General features: G+C 45.7%; 1 protein-coding gene across 1 annotated transcript in view; it reads left to right on the forward strand.

Annotated features, from left to right (window-relative positions):
- Positions 1-2,987: 2,987 nt before the first annotated feature.
- PRRC2B (proline-rich coiled-coil 2B) overlaps positions 2,988-17,010 on the forward strand; it is a 38,847-nt gene continuing 24,824 nt past the window's right edge. The window contains exons 1-13 of the mRNA XM_014942888.1: positions 2,988-3,108; positions 4,097-4,274; positions 4,497-4,599; positions 5,604-5,676; positions 8,315-8,458; positions 9,087-9,328; positions 9,960-10,081; positions 10,535-10,677; positions 11,278-11,368; positions 11,932-12,127; positions 12,513-12,828; positions 13,828-14,021; positions 16,438-16,645. Coding sequence (XP_014798374.1) covers positions 2,994-3,108; positions 4,097-4,274; positions 4,497-4,599; positions 5,604-5,676; positions 8,315-8,458; positions 9,087-9,328; positions 9,960-10,081; positions 10,535-10,677; positions 11,278-11,368; positions 11,932-12,127; positions 12,513-12,828; positions 13,828-14,021; positions 16,438-16,645 — 2,125 coding nt within the window. The 5' untranslated portion in view covers positions 2,988-2,993. The remainder of the gene's footprint in view (positions 3,109-4,096; positions 4,275-4,496; positions 4,600-5,603; positions 5,677-8,314; positions 8,459-9,086; positions 9,329-9,959; positions 10,082-10,534; positions 10,678-11,277; positions 11,369-11,931; positions 12,128-12,512; positions 12,829-13,827; positions 14,022-16,437; positions 16,646-17,010) is intronic.

The raw sequence follows: 17,010 nt of genomic DNA on the forward strand, positions 1-17,010 counted from the left end.
CCTCATACTAAGCACGCAGGCTGGCAGTTCAGTTCTTAATGAGCTTGATTTTTATCAGAAATGGCTTTGCTCTGCAAGACTGGAAGGCCTTGATGATCCCTGCCTGAATTCCCTGCTTCTCTGTGTGATGGGAGAATTAATCCGGTGTCGTAGCATCCTTGGGAGGCTTCGTGGCCTCTCTGAAGTGCTGTGGGTGACCTGGGTGCTGGGTGATGCCCTGGCCAGCTTGGATCTGCAGGTGGCTGCTGTTGGGAGGGACAGACAGCAAGGTCCTGCCTGAGGGACGGCCCCAAGGTGGCTTAATGCCTCTGCATCCTCTTTGCACAGTGACCGTATGGAAAGTGTCTCATCTCTCCGTGGACTTATTTTCCCCTTTGGAGCGTGCACACAACACACAAACAAAGCTGTGTTTCACCTTTTCAGCTTCAAAGCCTTGAAGGAGTTGAAAGTAAATTTCACTTATCCAGACAGCGGTTGTGGCTGTCCCAGAAAGTTTGACGAGGGACTTTATCCCGGCATGTCCTCAGCTCCTCTGCTCTGAAGTGGTTGTTTATTCCTCCCGCATCCTTTTAATGATATGAGATGTAATCAAGAGGCAGCTGAGACCTACTTACATAAGTGGTTGTCAGGGTTTCTCTTTGGCAGCGTTACCCGTGTGCTGTTTGCACGCTGACTTTCAGGAACTCAGGGGTTTTCTGTTAACCAGCAAACTGCTGAACCTGATGCCTTAGTTATTTTTTTAAAATTTTTTTTTTTCCCTAATGCCTACATATTTTGTCTGGTTTGCGTTTTCTGAACCTCAGACTGGGTTTTGTTGCTCGGGATTGCGTGAGGCTGGTGCAGGATTGATGTGATCTGGATAGACCCCAAGCCAGGCTCGCTCCACAAGGCTCAATATACCTGTAAAAGCAGGTGGCCATGCTCTTGCCAGCGCAGCCAAGGGCTGGTGGGCAGCACCCTCTGCTATTCCCCCTGACCAGGACTCCCCACCATTCTGCCAGTTCAAACAGGTCATTGTTCTCAGTCCAGCTTCTTATGTCCCTGCCAAGTCCGTGCTAATCAGTGTTTTTTTCTCCCTTTTCTCTTTTATGTCTGTCCTACTAATAAAATACAGTGGAAATGGGCAAGTGAGGGAGGAGCTATTGTTTTCTTTGGCACGTGGTGACTATCTGAGCAAAAACTGAACCAGGCTGGAGCCAAAGATCTGTTTGCTACTCTGCGGGAAAAGGTGCTTCCAGGATGCCAACCAGCCCTGTTGCCCTCACAACCCCCTCCGTGCTGCAGCCCCATGTGGTGGTCCACCAGAGGTGGTTGCGAGGGGCTTCTTGTAGAGCCTGGTGTTTTTCCTGAGCATCCTGGGGATGCTGTTAGTGAGCAAAAATACTTTTCTTCCTCTATCCCTTACAGCGCTGCTTGCTGTGTAGTGCACAGCTTCTTGCTCCTGCCAGGCCTGGTTTATATCCTGCAATGCAAAAAGGAGCTCTGTGTGGTGCCAGGTTTATTGGTCAGAAACGTGCCCCCTGGCAGCAGCCTTTAGATGGGCTTTTCTCAGCTAGTGGCAGATCGTGGTGCGTTCTCCAACTGGCTATATCCAACTTGGTTGTCGTCTGCGCTTTATTTTGTACATAATGCATGATGGACTAATCTTCTTACCTCCAAATCACGTTTGATAAGGCATTGCTGGTGGAAGTTGGAGCCTCCAGTCAGATAGTTTCTTTCAGAAAGAGTGATTTCTGACTGCGTTTGAAACGTGCTCTTAGCTGGATGAGTTTCAGAAAGGATGAAGGGTGGGAAGGTCCGATGCGTGTAGTGTTTTGTTACTCCAGCACAGAGTTGCAACCTTAAGATGGGACCTAGCAGATGGTATAATAAAGCTGCCAGCAGGTTTGGGCTTGAAGTGGAGGCTTTACAAAAAGAAATCTGGAAAACTAAATTATGTGTGAAGAAAAGGTTAGATTAAACTCCTAGATTTGAGAAAATTTGGAACAGAATTGTGCTTGAAAAAAAGGAAAGAAAGATCCATTGAAAGTAAGCAAAATCTCTTTTTTGACATAAAAGTTGACCTTTACAGCATGTGTTCCCCATGTTTCAGCTTGGTCCTAGGCTCTGAGAGGTAAAAAGTCAAAGTAAAGAGACTGCCTGCATGAAGGGTGTTAATCACAGCATGTTGTGCCAGCAAAAATTAGAGTGAAAAATTAACAAGCCACATCCATTCTGAAAAGTGTATTTGTAGCTAAAAAAGGGGTTGAAGGTGCCAGCAACAGAGAAATGTAATTTTTTTTATAAAGCATTTTCAGGATTTGTAGTAGAACTGTTGAACTCAGAGGTTCAAGGGTCTGAACCTGTTTCATTTGAGCAGTGTTTTTGGACTCATTAACTCTCTCTTGTGGCCAGCAAATGGGAAAAGGGAATCAGAAGAAATAGCTCTGTTGCCTTCAGGTGATACCTTGAAAGCATTAATTGCTGCTACGAGTCATTAACTGTGGCCAGTGTGGAACTATAATCCTAAAAGTTACAAAGGCTACCAGTGTTTCAGTGCGAAACTCAGTGATAAATTCCAGTGTGAAAGAAGATACAGTGCTTTTATGTCACTTATATTTAGAGATCTTTGTGTGTAGCTCCTTGTTAGACTTACTCTTTTAAAACAAGGACTGTGTTGACCACCTTCTCTTGTACTCTCATGCTCACCTCTTTCAGCACTGGAGTGGCAGAAAAAAAATGGTGCTGTGACAAGTGTGTTCCTGCAGTTCTTTTCATTTAGTTTATGAATCTTAAATCCCAAAAGCTTCTTGCGACTAAAGAGGAGAGGGTTAAAATCTTGTCACTTAGTGTGTCTCCTCACTGAATATCAGCAGTTCTAGCAGTTGTGCATGTTTTACTTCTTGTCTGTGGCAGAACAATCCATTTGATGGCGTTTCTCTGGTTCTCTTTCGTTAAAAGGCAGATCGGGAGCGGCGCAGAGAAATTTCCTTACTAGATGACATTTCATCGCAATGTCCGATCGTTTGGGGCAAATAACCAAGGGAAAGGATGGGAAAAGCAAGTACTCGACTCTCAGCCTGTTTGATAAGTATAAAGGAAAGTCAGTAGAAGCTATCAGAACTACAGGTAAGGATCCTTCAGAAAGCTCCTTTTGGGGTCTTCTAAGAGTGTTGTTGCAGAGATAATTCAGGTTGTTGGCCCTGTGGGTAGGATGCCCAGTGGGAAGCAGCTGGGATGCAGAGCTTATTGTGCTGGTGTCTAAGCCTGTGTTCCATTAGGACTTCAAGGAAGATGTCTGTGGTTCTTTGTGCTGCTGTTATTGTAGACACATGGAGGAGTTAAGGCAAAACTGTTGGGGGACTGTTGGCTTTTGTTTAGCCTGTGTCCTTGCTGAAAATTGGTCATGTTGCAAACTTGAGTGAAAGCCTTGCTTGGGGCCTTAGGTTATACCAAGTTGGGGTATTTAAGCTGACTGAAGTGCTTTAAGTTGGTCAGACCTTGTGTGAGGTGAGAGTTGAGGACTGAAGGCCTCTGGGGTAGAACCTCAGTTAGTTTTGCAGTGAAGATATGACCAAAAGTAGATGGTGGTTTCAAAAAAAAATTGAAACATTGCCTGGACTAGCTCTGAATTTGGTGTGGGAGTCAAAAACCAAAGAAAATAAAATACCAGCTTAATAAACATGATCTGGTGGGTAGAGCTGGAAAATCTAGACCTCAAAACTCCTGGGTTAGATTACCAGTCTCTCTGCTAAGAGGTGGACTTAGATGGCCATTTCCCCAAGCTGTGAAATGGCAATGCTGCTTCTCCTTGGCGAAATGAAAGAGGAGCATCTGCGCAGGTAGCTAAAAGACTCTGTGGGCATTTTCTGTTAGGGAGAATTATTTCTCTCTCCCTCCTGGCTGTGGCAGGAGGCTGCCTGTTCGCCAGCTGCTACAGCAGACGGCTGCTTTGCCGTGGTCCTGTGGGACATGACCTGTATGTTGACCTATCAGCAGTGGTGCTGCTTGTCATACAGCTTTTTTGGGACTGTACCCAGCCATAGTATGCTAATTAAGGTTACCTATCTAGCAGGATATAGCCCTCTATGACCTGCTGTTGTTCCTCTCTCGCTAGTTATACCTAGACATGGCTTACAGAGTCTTGGGAAAGTTGCTGCTGCCCGGCGCATGCCACCTCCTGCAAACTTGCCTAGCTTGAAGTCTGAGAACAAAGGAAACGACCCCAACATCATTATAGTACCCAAGGACGGTACAGGATGGGCAAACAAGCAGGATCAGCCAGACCAAAAGAGGTAGGTACAACTACTCTTCACTAAGTTTTGTCAGGCAGGCAGCAGCAGTTGTGTGCTGCTGTGCTATGTGTTGGACCTTACAGCGATCAGATCTCTGTTCTCCGTGCCAGTCTATAGCCAATGTTAGCTTGATCTTTTAGCAGCTGCTATATTGCTGGAGTTATTTGTCTTGTCTTTTTGCCTGCCTTCCCCTTTGATCTCACCTCTGCTGCCTCCTTTCAGTTCCAGTGCGACGGCTGCACAGCTGCAGGAGTCGCTGCCGCAGCAGGGTTTGCAGAAATCTGTCTCCAATTTACAGAAGCCGACACAGTCAATCAGTCAGGAGGTAAGTGCCAGGCTGTCTTTGTGACTGCCATCCCGCTTCCCCTGTCCCCAGACAGCTTGAGGGCTTGCTTTAATTGTCTGTGGTGCCTTGCACAAGTAAGAACCGGCAGACTGCAAGTTACGGAACAGTTCCTGTGTAATCAATTTTTGTAGAATTTACTATCTTGACTCCCAAGTTACTGTGCCCCAGGAATGCTGTGCTGTGGTTAGAGTATAATTCTGTGCACATTACCTCTGTACCTTTCAGGTGTGTGCAGAAAGTCTAGCTTCAATCTAGGAAGAATGGCTGGAATGTGGGATGGCTGGTTAGCACTTATAAACTATTTGGGGTCTTATTCAAGTGTTGCTTGGTGACAACAGATCCAGCTTTTGCTCCCAGCCTGATGAGACTTGATAAGAGATCTGGTCATGTGGGAGAAGTAGCCAGTGTCAGGACCTGAAAAAGCTACTGGCAAGTGGGAAAGCTTCCCCAGAGAGTGCATGGACTTGGCCCTCTATGCTGCAGATTTTACACTCTCAGTTTAAAAAAAAATTCCCAGCCCATGAGGTGCAGGGCAATCGGGACAAGAGATATGTTTTGAAGAGGAGAAGAGTGGTTGATGCATGAGGACGTAGGGTAGCCTTCAAGCTGAGATGTAGCATGGAATAAAGATAGAAGTTTAAGAGGGACCATTTGGGAAAATGCAAAAGAACAAAGGGAAACTTGATTAGAGGGAGGATAGGACGAGGGATGGTTTGAGGAAATAATTGATGAAGATGAGCGAAGGAGAGATGAAGGACAGGGCAGAGAAGAGGATTTTTGCTATAGCATTATAGTACGGCGGAGTAGGGAGCAGCTGACTTTAGCCCCAATAAGAAACTGGGGAGAACTGTGGTATCCAGTGACATCTGGGTGATCTAGAGGCCTGAACCGTAGCAGGTGCCAGCCAGGAAATGAGAAACAGTCATGAGACTTCACTGATCTTTGGGTGTTGGGGTTGTTTTTGTGTTTTTTTATGTTTTCAGAGTACAAATTCAGTGCCAGGTGGACCAAAGTCATGGGCACAGCTGAATGGAAAGCCAGCAGGACAAGAAGGTGGTGAGTATGATCAACAGAAATGGAGCTGGGAATGTGCCTCCTTCGCCCAAACAGGCATGAGATAGGGTGACCTCCATTTCTTCCTGCCCTCTCTGTCTAGACTGGTGTGGAACAGGACAGAGCTGTCTTTGTTGCAGAGCAGTGAGGCCACATGAGTCTTGTTTTTAATCTGTGTAATGTATTGGCTGGAGTGATGCAACTGCATCTGTTGAGGTCTGCCAGTGCAAGACACAGCTTGAACAGAATGTGTCCCATCACCATCTTGAACCACACTGTTTCATGCACTTGGGAAGCAACAGAGAGTTCTGGGAGGTGAAGGTTTGGAAGGAGAAGGGAAATATTTGCACCCTCATAAGCATCTGCCCTCAGCCCAGAGCAGTGTGCAGAAAACAGAGTGGAAGAGGGGAGGGATTTGTTTAGGAGACAAGAAGAAAGGAGAAGAGCGGGCATTGGAGACTGGAAATGTGGGCATCTCCGTGGCTAATAGTGTGGGGAGCCTCACCCAGTAAGTGACTGTGCTGCTAATTGCCTCTGCTTGACTAAGGATCCTGAAGCAGTGTTCCCATAAATTGGGAGTTTAGTTGTGTTCACATGCATTCATTTCTACACAGGAGGTGGTTTCCAGCTGCACTGAGTGCTACCGTTAAAACTGTGAGAGTTTAGTGAGAGCAACAGCTCAGTTCTGCTGTTTTAATCTGAACAGACCTGGAACCACACAGTTGTCAAGTGAAATTGCAGAGATACTTGAAAGAATTGAGACTGTTGCATATTGCAGAAATGGAGGGGACAAGCTTATCCTAAATTAATTGAGTCCCTTAATGAAAACGTGTTTCTTAAAGGCTAAATGTTAAAGCAGAGACTTGTGCTTGCCTGAGGTTGGTGGCCAGTGCAAAGACTGTGTTTTCTTTGGTTAATTGGTACTTTTTTGAGACTGTTGCTATGTGGACCTCCTGTTTTGAAATCTGATCATCTAACAACATTCTTAAAGATTTTTTGAAAACTCATTCTAGGTCAAACTTACAATATAGAGTTCTCAACCCAAGAAAAGAGTTGCATATGTGGCTAAGAGCATCTTAATTAGAAGGTAATTGAAACACAGAAGCATCAGAAATCTGGCTGAAAGGACTTCTTGGGACATTGCATCTTTGCACCTCTTCTCCAGTGACATTGAACAGTTGCTTTTCCTTCTAAGATAATACAGATTTTCCTAATACTATTGATGAAGAGGAAAGTCTTTTGCTTTTTGCTCTCTTTTAGGTATTACTGCTGTAAAATCTTTTTTGGAGGTTGTATCCTTAAGAAATGTGGTCTAGTAAATTAAGTATGAACTCCATGCCTGTGTTTTCTGTATAAGGGGCAGTTGGAGGAAAAAAAAGATGCACCAAAGTTTTATCAGTGTGATTCTGCCTAGGGTTGGAGTGCAAACTGTGAATTCCTGCACATCAGCAGTTGTTTCATTGTGCAGTCTGACCTGGGAGTCTCCCTGAAAGACGCGTACACATTGTTAGTATTCTCACTGCTGTTCTAGTTCAGTAGAATAATGCAGTAGAAATCAGAACTCCCAGCACATCTCGGATATTTTGTGGTATTTTTGAGAAATTTCCTCCTTCTCTACTCTCATCTGTCCAAAATGCTTGGAGATGTTAAGTGCAGCAGTTGCAGTGCCTTCTTTGAAAATTTTAAGATGGAAGGTCTTGCGCATGTGCAAGTTCCAGAAAGTGAAAATCACGTAAAGAAGCCAATCCTTCTTGACACTTTAGGGCAAGGAAGGGTAAAGATAGATGAGATGTGAGATTCTTCTGTCGGGTCTTCAGTACTAACTGCTGGTAGTTCATGGTCATTCTGAAATGCCCTTTTTAAAAAGAGCATTAGCCGCGTAAAGCCAAGAAACAGTTCTCAAAAAAAAAAGCAATTGTTTTAAGGTTTAGTAGTGCAATAATGCTGATCATTTCCTCTTATTCAGTGTTATCTTGCCAATGGAATTAGGAGAATTGCCGTATTGTGTTTTCCAGTCACTGGCAGATCTTCAGAATGGGCAGAAAGCTGTCGTTCTAGGGTGGCTGATGACTCAGCAAGACAATTTGCTAGTGACAAGAAATGAACCTGGCCTGATTTGGCCAGTGATCTGCATCTTAAAAATGCTGCAGCAGGGAGGAGAGCACTTGGTCCTTAATCTGAGGTCTTTCACTGAGTATATCGCCAGAAATCTCAACAATAGACTTCCCCAGTAGAGGAGATGATCTGAGCAGAGAGAGTCTGAATAGAAATGTCAAATACTTGATAAGAGGGTATCACCTATAAGCGATCTTGCAGAATTTATCTCTGCCTCAGTCTGAATTTTGTACTTTACAAAAATAATTGGAAGCTGAGAAAGTTCACTCTGACTTCGTTGAACGTGAGAATTTAAATGAAGATCCCAAGTTAAGAGAGTGGGAGTTCTGGGTGAGGACGTGTGTTGTCGTGTTGGTGGCAAGTGTCTGAGAGTGTTTTGGATGTGAGCTGAGGTGCTGGTATGATAGTAATTTGGGTTTAAATATCCTGGAGGCCCAGATTCTCAGGAAACCTGCTTGATGATCTCATAAGGGAATTGAAAGAGTGGAAAGATCTTCTCTGAGTCCCACACTTATTTGTCTGACAGGTTCAAGGGCCTCAAGCCGACTGTTATCCTTCTCTCCCGAGGAATTTCCGACGCTGAAAGCAGCTGGCGAGCAGGACAAGGTTGGCAAAGAAAAGGGCGCCTTAGATCCGTCGTATGGGCCAGGACCAAGCCTCCGCCCCCAGAGTAAGTGAAGGGTTGTGTCCTCCTGCCTTATCCCAGCTCGTAACCCCATAAGACTCTGTGCTGGGAGGTGGAATGCCACTTCCCAGTAATATCAGATGTTCCATCCCTGCATTTCCTTTCATCTTTTTAAGGGCTCACACAGGTCACACTGCTTAGCAAATGATCACAGATTGGCATGTAGTGCTGATGTTCACCCCCTGAGTTCTATGGCCCAGACATCCAAGCATGGACTGTCATCTACTGCATTATTTCATAAAAATTGCTGTGTGATATTGGAAGGCAGGCCCCTTTCCCCTGGGCAAAGGGAGAGTCACAAGTGAAAAAAGTGGGTGGTGTAATGTGGCTTCTCTTTGAGTATTTGTGTGTGATCTAATTGGCCTTAATTCTGCAGGGTAAGGAGCGTGGAGCTGGGGAGGAGAGTTGGTTATTGACAAATAAGGACGCCACTGGTGCAGCAATTACTTAGTAGTGGCTGAGGCTGCTGGTCTCTTAGGAAAATAAATGCTTTTGGAAATTTTCCTTGGTCCCTGATGTTTTTCTACATGTGCAGTGTAATTAGGGCTTGACCGCAGTATTCGAGTTTTGAGACTTTTTACAGACGGTAACGTAATTATTCCCTCCTTTCCAGATGTCACCAGTTGGAGGGAGGGCGGTGGGAGGAACATAACCTCTGCCACATCTCTGACCGCCTCCCCTGCTGAGCTGGGCAGCAAGACCTCCAGCACCGGAGACGGAGCCCCCTCCTCAGCGAGCGCCAGCGATCCGAAGGAGCCGTCTCTCCGCTCAGCTCAGCCTGTCCGCAAAGGGGCTTCGCAGTTCATGGGAAATGTCTACCAACCACCTACATACCATGACATGCTACCTGCTTTTGTAAGCTGCCCTTTCCCCACAGCTCTGTAATGTCCTTGCTGCTTATAACGTGTGTGTGGTGAAGTCAGCTGAAAGAGCTGTTTTCTGGACTCTGAATTGGTTCTTAGGGCATGCTCAGGGACCCTTCTCTTGATCTATTTTTAGTTTCTCCTGTTGTGCGTTTACTTTTCGTGCTAGAACAGCGTAGCACAGCCTTGCTCAGCCCAAGGAAAAGTTGCTGCTTTCCCTCCAGAGCTGGAGCTGTGCGTTTACCTTTTCGTGCTAGAACAGCATAGCACAGCCTTGCTCAGCCCAAGAAAAAGTTGCTGCTTTCCCTCCAGAGCTGGAGAGGGGTAACCATTAGCACGTGGCCTGCTAGGCAGCCAGACATGAAATGTTTGTTTTCTCCTTGTGTGGATGCAGCTATCGTGCTCGTCTTGTAACCTAATCTGGATAAGCCTTCCTATAACAAGGAGAAATAACAGACTATTCTGCTTTTCCTTGTTCCAGATGTGTCCACAACAGCCATCTGAGACCCCTGCACCGCTGGAACGAGGGTCCGTGCTCGTCTTGTAACCGTTGTAACCTAATCTGGATAAGTCTTCCTATAGCAAGGAGAAATACCAGACTCTTCTGCTTTGCCTTGTTCCAGATGTGTCCACAACAGCCGTCTGAGACCCCTGCACCGCTGGAACGAGGGTCTTTCCCCCTTCCTCAGCTTCGGCTTGAGCCCCGCGTACCTTTCAGACAATACCAGATGAATGACCAGGATGGGTAAGGCTGCCATGACTTGTCCCAGTTGAGAGGCAGGTTCAGGGTGTGACATGAACCTTCAACTACGCAAGAGTTTGGGGCATGGGTGAAGCTGCAGGCAGCTACAGAGGAAACCTGATTTTTACCTAAGGAAGCAGTGCTTTGCTTCAAGTCCAGCAGCATCTGAAATGTTGCAGGGCTGTAAGCACTGCGTGTGTGTCTGAAGAGCAGGTGGATGTGAGAAGCAGTTGTGGTGTGATGTGTGATCCCGGACTGGAAGGGTGGCAGCTTTGATCTGTAAGCCCTAGGCAGTGAGTACCAGGGTAGACAAGGGAAAGAAACTTTGCTGGACAGGAAAAGAAACGTGGAGCCCTTGTATAGAAGTGCATCATAGAAAAGGACTGATTTCACTGGTACAAACCCAGCTCTACATTCTTTACTTGTTGCTAACCATTTCTTTGTATTTCCCTTTAGAAAAGAGAACAGGCTCAACCTGTCTCGCCCAACACGTCCAGTTCGGCAGCAATTAGAGAGAGTACCTCGACCCACCATTATCAATGCAGAGAACCTAAAGGGGCTGGATGAACTAGACACTGATGCAGATGATGGATGGGCAGGTAAAGTGCTTCCATTCTCTAGCCTCAGGCAACGATTTAGGAGGTGAAACAAAGTAGTTAGTCCTCCGTGAAACATGAAATACCCAGGATATTCTGGTGGCTCTGTTTCAAAGGGAGGAGAAGCAGCAAAGAGTGGTCTGTCTAGTTGTGAAATTGCTGTTGGTGTAAATGATGACACAATGGATCCTTCTGATCCTTCCATCACGCTATGCTCAAGGAACCGGATCTGAAGACTCCTAAAACCTGAAAACACCAAACAGCAGGAGGATAGCAGGCTGTTGGGAAGGGGAGTTAGTTCTACCCTTCAGTCATGGGTTCAGTGTCCAGTTACACACAGTCTAGCTTGGTGGCTCTCTCCTCATTTGCAGCCCCCATTCCCAGACTGGTTGCTGTTTCTTTTCTGGGCCTAACCCAGTTAGCAATGTGGGTCCACACTACACACGTAATTTCCAGTACCTGTGGTGGACATCTGGCTTTCTAAGTAGTTTCTGCCAAGCCTGTGTGTTCTCTGGTTTAGTGCTGGAGAGGCATAAGCTTTATCAGGACAAGGGACCTTTTTCTTTCCTCTCATATAACCCTTCTCCAATCCTGCCTTTGTAGGCATTCATGATGAAGTGGATTACTCTGAGAAACTAAAGTTTAGTGAAGATGAGGAAGAGGAAGAAACTCTTAAAGATGGACGACAGAAATGGTACGAAGTGGCTGTATTTCTTACCTCTTTCAATAATTGTAAATAATACCACAATCTTTTTAAAACTTGTTCTATATGTTGAGGCTTGTTTCCCCCAATTCATTCTGTGAGTTTGTTTATTCCACTGTCTTCTCCTTGAGTGGGCCTCAAGGGTGCACATAGGTCTTGAAGCTGAGTGCCAGGATGCTGGGCTTTTTTCTTCCTCTCCTTCCTGTGTCTCATCTTTATCCTACTGCACAATAGTGGTGTTAATCCTTATGCATCTTAGGAGGAAAACTGTGTCTTACCTTTATCCTGCTGTGCAATAGTGGTGTTAATCCTTATGCATCTTAGGAGGAAAAGCACATTGCTTGTTCTGGTGTTTTTTGGGGGTTTTTTGATCTTTCTGTTATAGTGAGTTGCCTTTGATAAGGCTGCAACTGCCTTTTGAGGCAAGTAGCAAATGTGTTTTTGGGGTTTTTTTGATCTTCCTGTTATAGTGAGTTGCCTTTGCCACTTGATAAGGCCGCAACTGCCTTTTGAGGCAAGTAGCAAATGTAACAGCAAAGCTGTTTATATGACAGGAACAGCTGGGATCCCAGAAGGCAGAGGCAGTTGTCCCTGAGCTCTGCGGACAGTGCAGATGTCAAACACACCGTGGAGGAAGGAAAGAATTCCTGGAGTGATTCAGTTGGCTTGTCTCGACCAGTCCGGAAAGCGCAGGATTCACAGCAGCCTCCGAGGAAGCTGAATGGCTGGAGCTCTTCATCTGAATACCAGGTAGGCTGAACTCATGTGAGTGGGCTTGTGCTGCTGGATGCCAAACGTCGCTGTCCCTAAGAGGCCAGTTTGACATTTTATTGAAAACGGGATGCTGATGAATTTCTCAATTCTTTGTTTATATCCAGATGGAGAGAAATCCATCTGTGTACTGCTCCCACTAGAGAAAAGAAATTGAAGCTGGTCCAGAGCAGTGGGATTGTCAGACAGTGAGAAAATGGAGTTATTGAATCAGATAGCAATAACTCCCCACCAGAAGGGGAATTTGTGTGCATGAGGATAGATAGGAAGGAGTCAGGAGGGGATTTTCTTAGTGTGGGATGCAAAGCTCAAGATACGGGAGGTGTTTGGGTCATGCTTATTGAGGAATGTTTTCCCTTGGCAGAAGCCTGCGCTGGGGAGTGTTCTCAGGCAGCAATCCCTCGAGGATAAAGAAGAAAAGGTGCCACTGAGACAGAAGTTTGTGCACTCTGAGATCTCGGAGGCTGTTGAGAGAGCCAGGAAGCGGCGGGAGGAGGAGGAGAGGCGAGCCAGGGAGGAGCGTCTGGCAGCCTGTGCTGCAAAGCTGAAGCAACTTGATCAGAAATGCAAACTGGCTCAGAAAAACAACGAGACCCAGAAACACACAGAGAACGAAGACCAGCGGCCCCCAAGCACAGAGAAAAATGCTGTGCAAGAGAATGGTCATGCCTTCCGTAGAGGTACAGAAACATTGCCTGCCTCACCCTGTAAAAACTGCATTTTTGCTGTTGTGCTGATCTCTTACCTGAAGTGTGTGGGAGTTCCTGGGAGGGAGTGTTCAGAGGGTACTTCAGCTGCACTTGAGAGATCAGCTGCTACACGTATTCTGCAGAGTATTTTGGATTGGTGATGAAGGTTCATTTAAAAAAGAAAAAAATGCTACTAAAACAAATACAGACTTCTTTGGTTGCCTGTACCCACGCTCATTGAGCTGTGCTAGCAGAGACCTTGTTGGAACAAGTATCTTGATCTTCTCATTGTTGGATGACGATATTAAGAAAAGGCTTATGGGCCACAGGTCAGAAAACTGGTTATCAGCACATGCTGGAAGGTTTAAGGAGTAACATAGGAAATTGACTTTTTTTCCCCTCAGTGCTTAAGCACAAACTGATGGCAGAGGGGGATCTTGGAATTTATCACTAAAACAAGGTGGACAAAGCCCTCTAGAGCTGTCAAGGCAAGTCAGGCAGATTGTGTGTGATAAAAAAGAAAAAAATGCTACTAAAACAAATACAGACTTCTTTGGTTGCCTGTACCCACGCTCATTGAGCTGTGCTAGCAGAGACCTTGTTGGAACAAGTATCTTGATCTTCTCATTGTTGGATGACGATATTAAGAAAAGGCTTATGGGCCACAGGTCAGAAAACTGGTTATCAGCACATGCTGGAAGGTTTAAGGAGTAACATAGGAAATTGACTTTTTTTCCCCTCAGTGCTTAAGCACAAACTGATGGCAGAGGGGGATCTTGGAATTTATCACTAAAACAAGGTGGACAAAGCCCTTGCCTTGTCAAGGCAAGTCAGGCAGATTGTGTGTGAGGTGTTATATATAATTATAATAAAGTTTAACCATCTAATGCAGTCAGGACATGCCCACGCCTGTGTATGTTGTGGTGTGATGGTGCGCACACAAGCCCTGTCATGAGCAGTGCTCATCAAGGTTTATTTTCTTCTCTGCAGCAACCCCTGAGTTTCACACACAGGATGTCTCTGTTGGCTATCTGGAAGAGGAGACTCCTGCTCCAGCAGCAGCAGCAGCCCAAAGCAGCAGTGAGGAGGAGCTCAGAGAAGCTCCCTCCCCAGCACAGGAATTCAACAAATACCAGAAGTCTCTTCCCCCACGGTTCCAGAGGCAGCAGCAACAACAGCAGCAGGTAAGCAGTGTGATGCTTCCACCCCTCTTCCTTTGGACACCCCACTTGTATCCTGTCTGACGGGTAAAAAGGGCTCTACATAGGTTATCTGAATTATATGTGTGCCCTGTGATACTTGGGCTGTTGTGGTCAGCACTTTCTGTGGCTGGGGAGAGGCGTGGGCAGGCCAGGTTTGTCACTTGCCTGGGAGAAAAATAGACACTGCTGTCAGAAACGTTGACTTGTCCTACGTGGTTGTCTGGGTGTCTCCTGACAATGTGAAATCTTAGGACTATGTGGTTTGTAGCAGAGCTCTGGTTTGCAAATGTGTATATGCAAGAGAAGCTGGGGATGTTCCCCTTCCCATGTCCAAAGTCAAGAGAGCAGTTGTGGCTACCTTGGTACTTGCTGTAGGCCTGATCCAGTGAAGTCTCTGATGCCTTTGCCAGGCACTGAACTTGGTGAATGTCTGCTCTTATTCCCTGGCACAAGATGAGAGCTGGTGTTCTTCAGCACTACTGCAGTGACAGGGAGCTGAATATACAGGCCAAGGGAAAGGAGAACCTTGGGGGACCAGCTGCTTCCATTTCACTTTGCTCTTGCCACTTGCTGTGCCCTTACCCTGTTAGGTATGGGCAGCCGTTTGCTTGCCAGGGGCAAACAGTGCTTAGGCTGGCGAGTGGCTGGACTGTCTCTGAACTGAAGGTGAGGGCTGTGAAGTGACCTGCTTCTCCTTCCACCTCCTGCCTTTCCAGAGAGGTGGTCGTCTACATCTGCTCTCAAAGATTCTTCTACTTACACAGGTTTTCTTCTGTGCGGCTCTTCATTGTTTCTTTCTTTGCACCGTAAATATATTCAGTCTTCACTGTTTTGTTTTTATTTCATGGAAAACTCTTCTGGGGCTTTGAGAGACCAGCCTAAGCTGTTTATATGTCTTGCATCTTGCTTGGCTTTGCAGTGCTGCGCCGTACACACTGTTCAGCTCTTCCAGAGGCAGTGAGCCTCCTTAGGGGCAGCCGAGTCAAACCAAGGGACAGAATATTCAGGCTTGAGATAATGCAAAGTTAATTGCCATTCTTCATAGAATAACCAGTTGAAATGTGATATAATCAATGCTGCTGCAAACCTTAGGGAAGAGCTCACATTTGGCTTTTGCTTGGAAGCTCAGTAACTGCTCTTTTATGAATGTTCCCCTGTGCTTGTTACTGGGCAGTTGACATTTTCATGATTCAAGTGTACAGCAGCAAACGCTGCTAATGTTACTCTTTTAAAGAGATGCTATTAAACTAAAAAGAATTGGATGTCTTTTGCTGTCATGCTAATAATACCGCAGGTCATTGCTACTGGAAGAACATGAAATTTTCATTTTATTTTCTCTTATCCTGTGTGTCATTAGTATGTATGAGGCAGTTTGTATTTTGGGTGACTTGTATTGCTGCTTTGGTAGCAATGGTTCCATGAAAAATAAAAAATAATGTTGGTATCACTAATGAAATATTTTCTCCAAGGTACTGGAGCACTAGATAACTCTGATATAATATTTGCATTTATCTGAGTTTCTGTCTTGCCATGATAATGTGTCAGGTTCAGATTTAAGGGTGTCTCTTGCTCTGCAGTAGGGGATTGGCTTTTTTTATAAACAGTACAGTGTCTGACACCTTTGTAAGCTTAGTAAGAAAATGTGGTGGAAATTTTGACAGGTAAATAGATGCATTTCATGTTAATTGGAGCTGTTTATCTTTTGAAAGCTTTATTGGATACACAAAGATCCCTTCAAATACAGGTTCTTCTTAGACCTTTTGCTAAAGTTAAATGTCAAATTAGATTAACATCATGACAGTCCAGAACTAAAGGAAGGTGACCTGGCCACAAGGGAGATGGGAAACAACCTGAATGTGTCACCCATCTATGGAGAATGCACAGAAAGTACCCTAAAATATTAATAGCTCTCCTAATTGAGTTTAGGATGTTCCTGTCTAATTGTTTGGCTAACATGAGCAGAACTAATATAGAGAACTAATATATATCAGCACTAAATAACATAATTGCATTTCCTCCAAAGAACAACATCTTCTAAAGTTTTTGGATCCAATTAGGAAATTGTGTTTGACTGAAATCTGTCTTGTATCTCGTAGAAGCATTGAGAAAATGCAGACTTCATTCTTGAAGCTGATCCCTTGCACGTGGCCATGTAGTGTGGCCTGTAGTGGTGTGAGATTCTGGCTGCACCATATTCTGGCTGTTCTGAGTATTTAGAGATAACAAGGGCAATTCACTACCAAATGGGAATATGGCAGTTATCTGCTCTACCCACCAATCTGATCTGGTTTTGGGCCTCTAACACATAGAACGTGTTCTCCTTCAGCTAGTCGGTTGGCAAATGTGATTCCTGGCACCATGACCATCATGTCAAACGCCCCATCCCTCTCCCCTGCAGGAGCAGCTGTACAAGATGCAGCACTGGCAGCAGCAGCAAGTCTATCCTCCCCCATCCCATTCCCATCCCCAACGGACGTTCTACCCGCCGCACCCCCAGATGCTTGGCTTTGATCCTCGCTGGATGATGATGCCCTCTTATATGGACCCTCGCATGGCCCAGAGTCGTACCCCCGTGGATTTCTACCCTTCAGCCCTTCACCCTTCAGGTGAGGTGTTTTCAATGTCTCCCTTTACCGTGGTTGTTCAGTTGGTCTGTGTCTGGAAAGTTGCTGTGCTTTATCCATGTCATCTCTGTCCAGACTTTCTGTCTTTTGCTGGCTGTGATTGATGTTCTCTAGGGATAAGCAGTCAGTTGCAATGAGGGCAGGTGAGGGAGCAGAGGAGGTTGGGAGGGAGGACACCTGCATGGCCCTGCCCTGCACTGTGGTGGGAGATCTTCCCTAACAGCTTTGGAGCTTTGGCGGGTGTAAAAGCAGATCTTACCCCTTGGAGGAGAAGGATCAGTTTGGGAGTCGCTGTAATTGTGTGAAATCTTAATAGAACCCCTTTAAGACATAGGATGGAGAAATCC

This window comes from Calidris pugnax, unplaced genomic scaffold, assembly GCF_001431845.1.
Source record: "Calidris pugnax isolate Ruff unplaced genomic scaffold, ASM143184v1 scaffold102, whole genome shotgun sequence".
In the NCBI taxonomy this organism is placed as follows: Eukaryota; Metazoa; Chordata; class Aves; order Charadriiformes; family Scolopacidae; genus Calidris; species Calidris pugnax.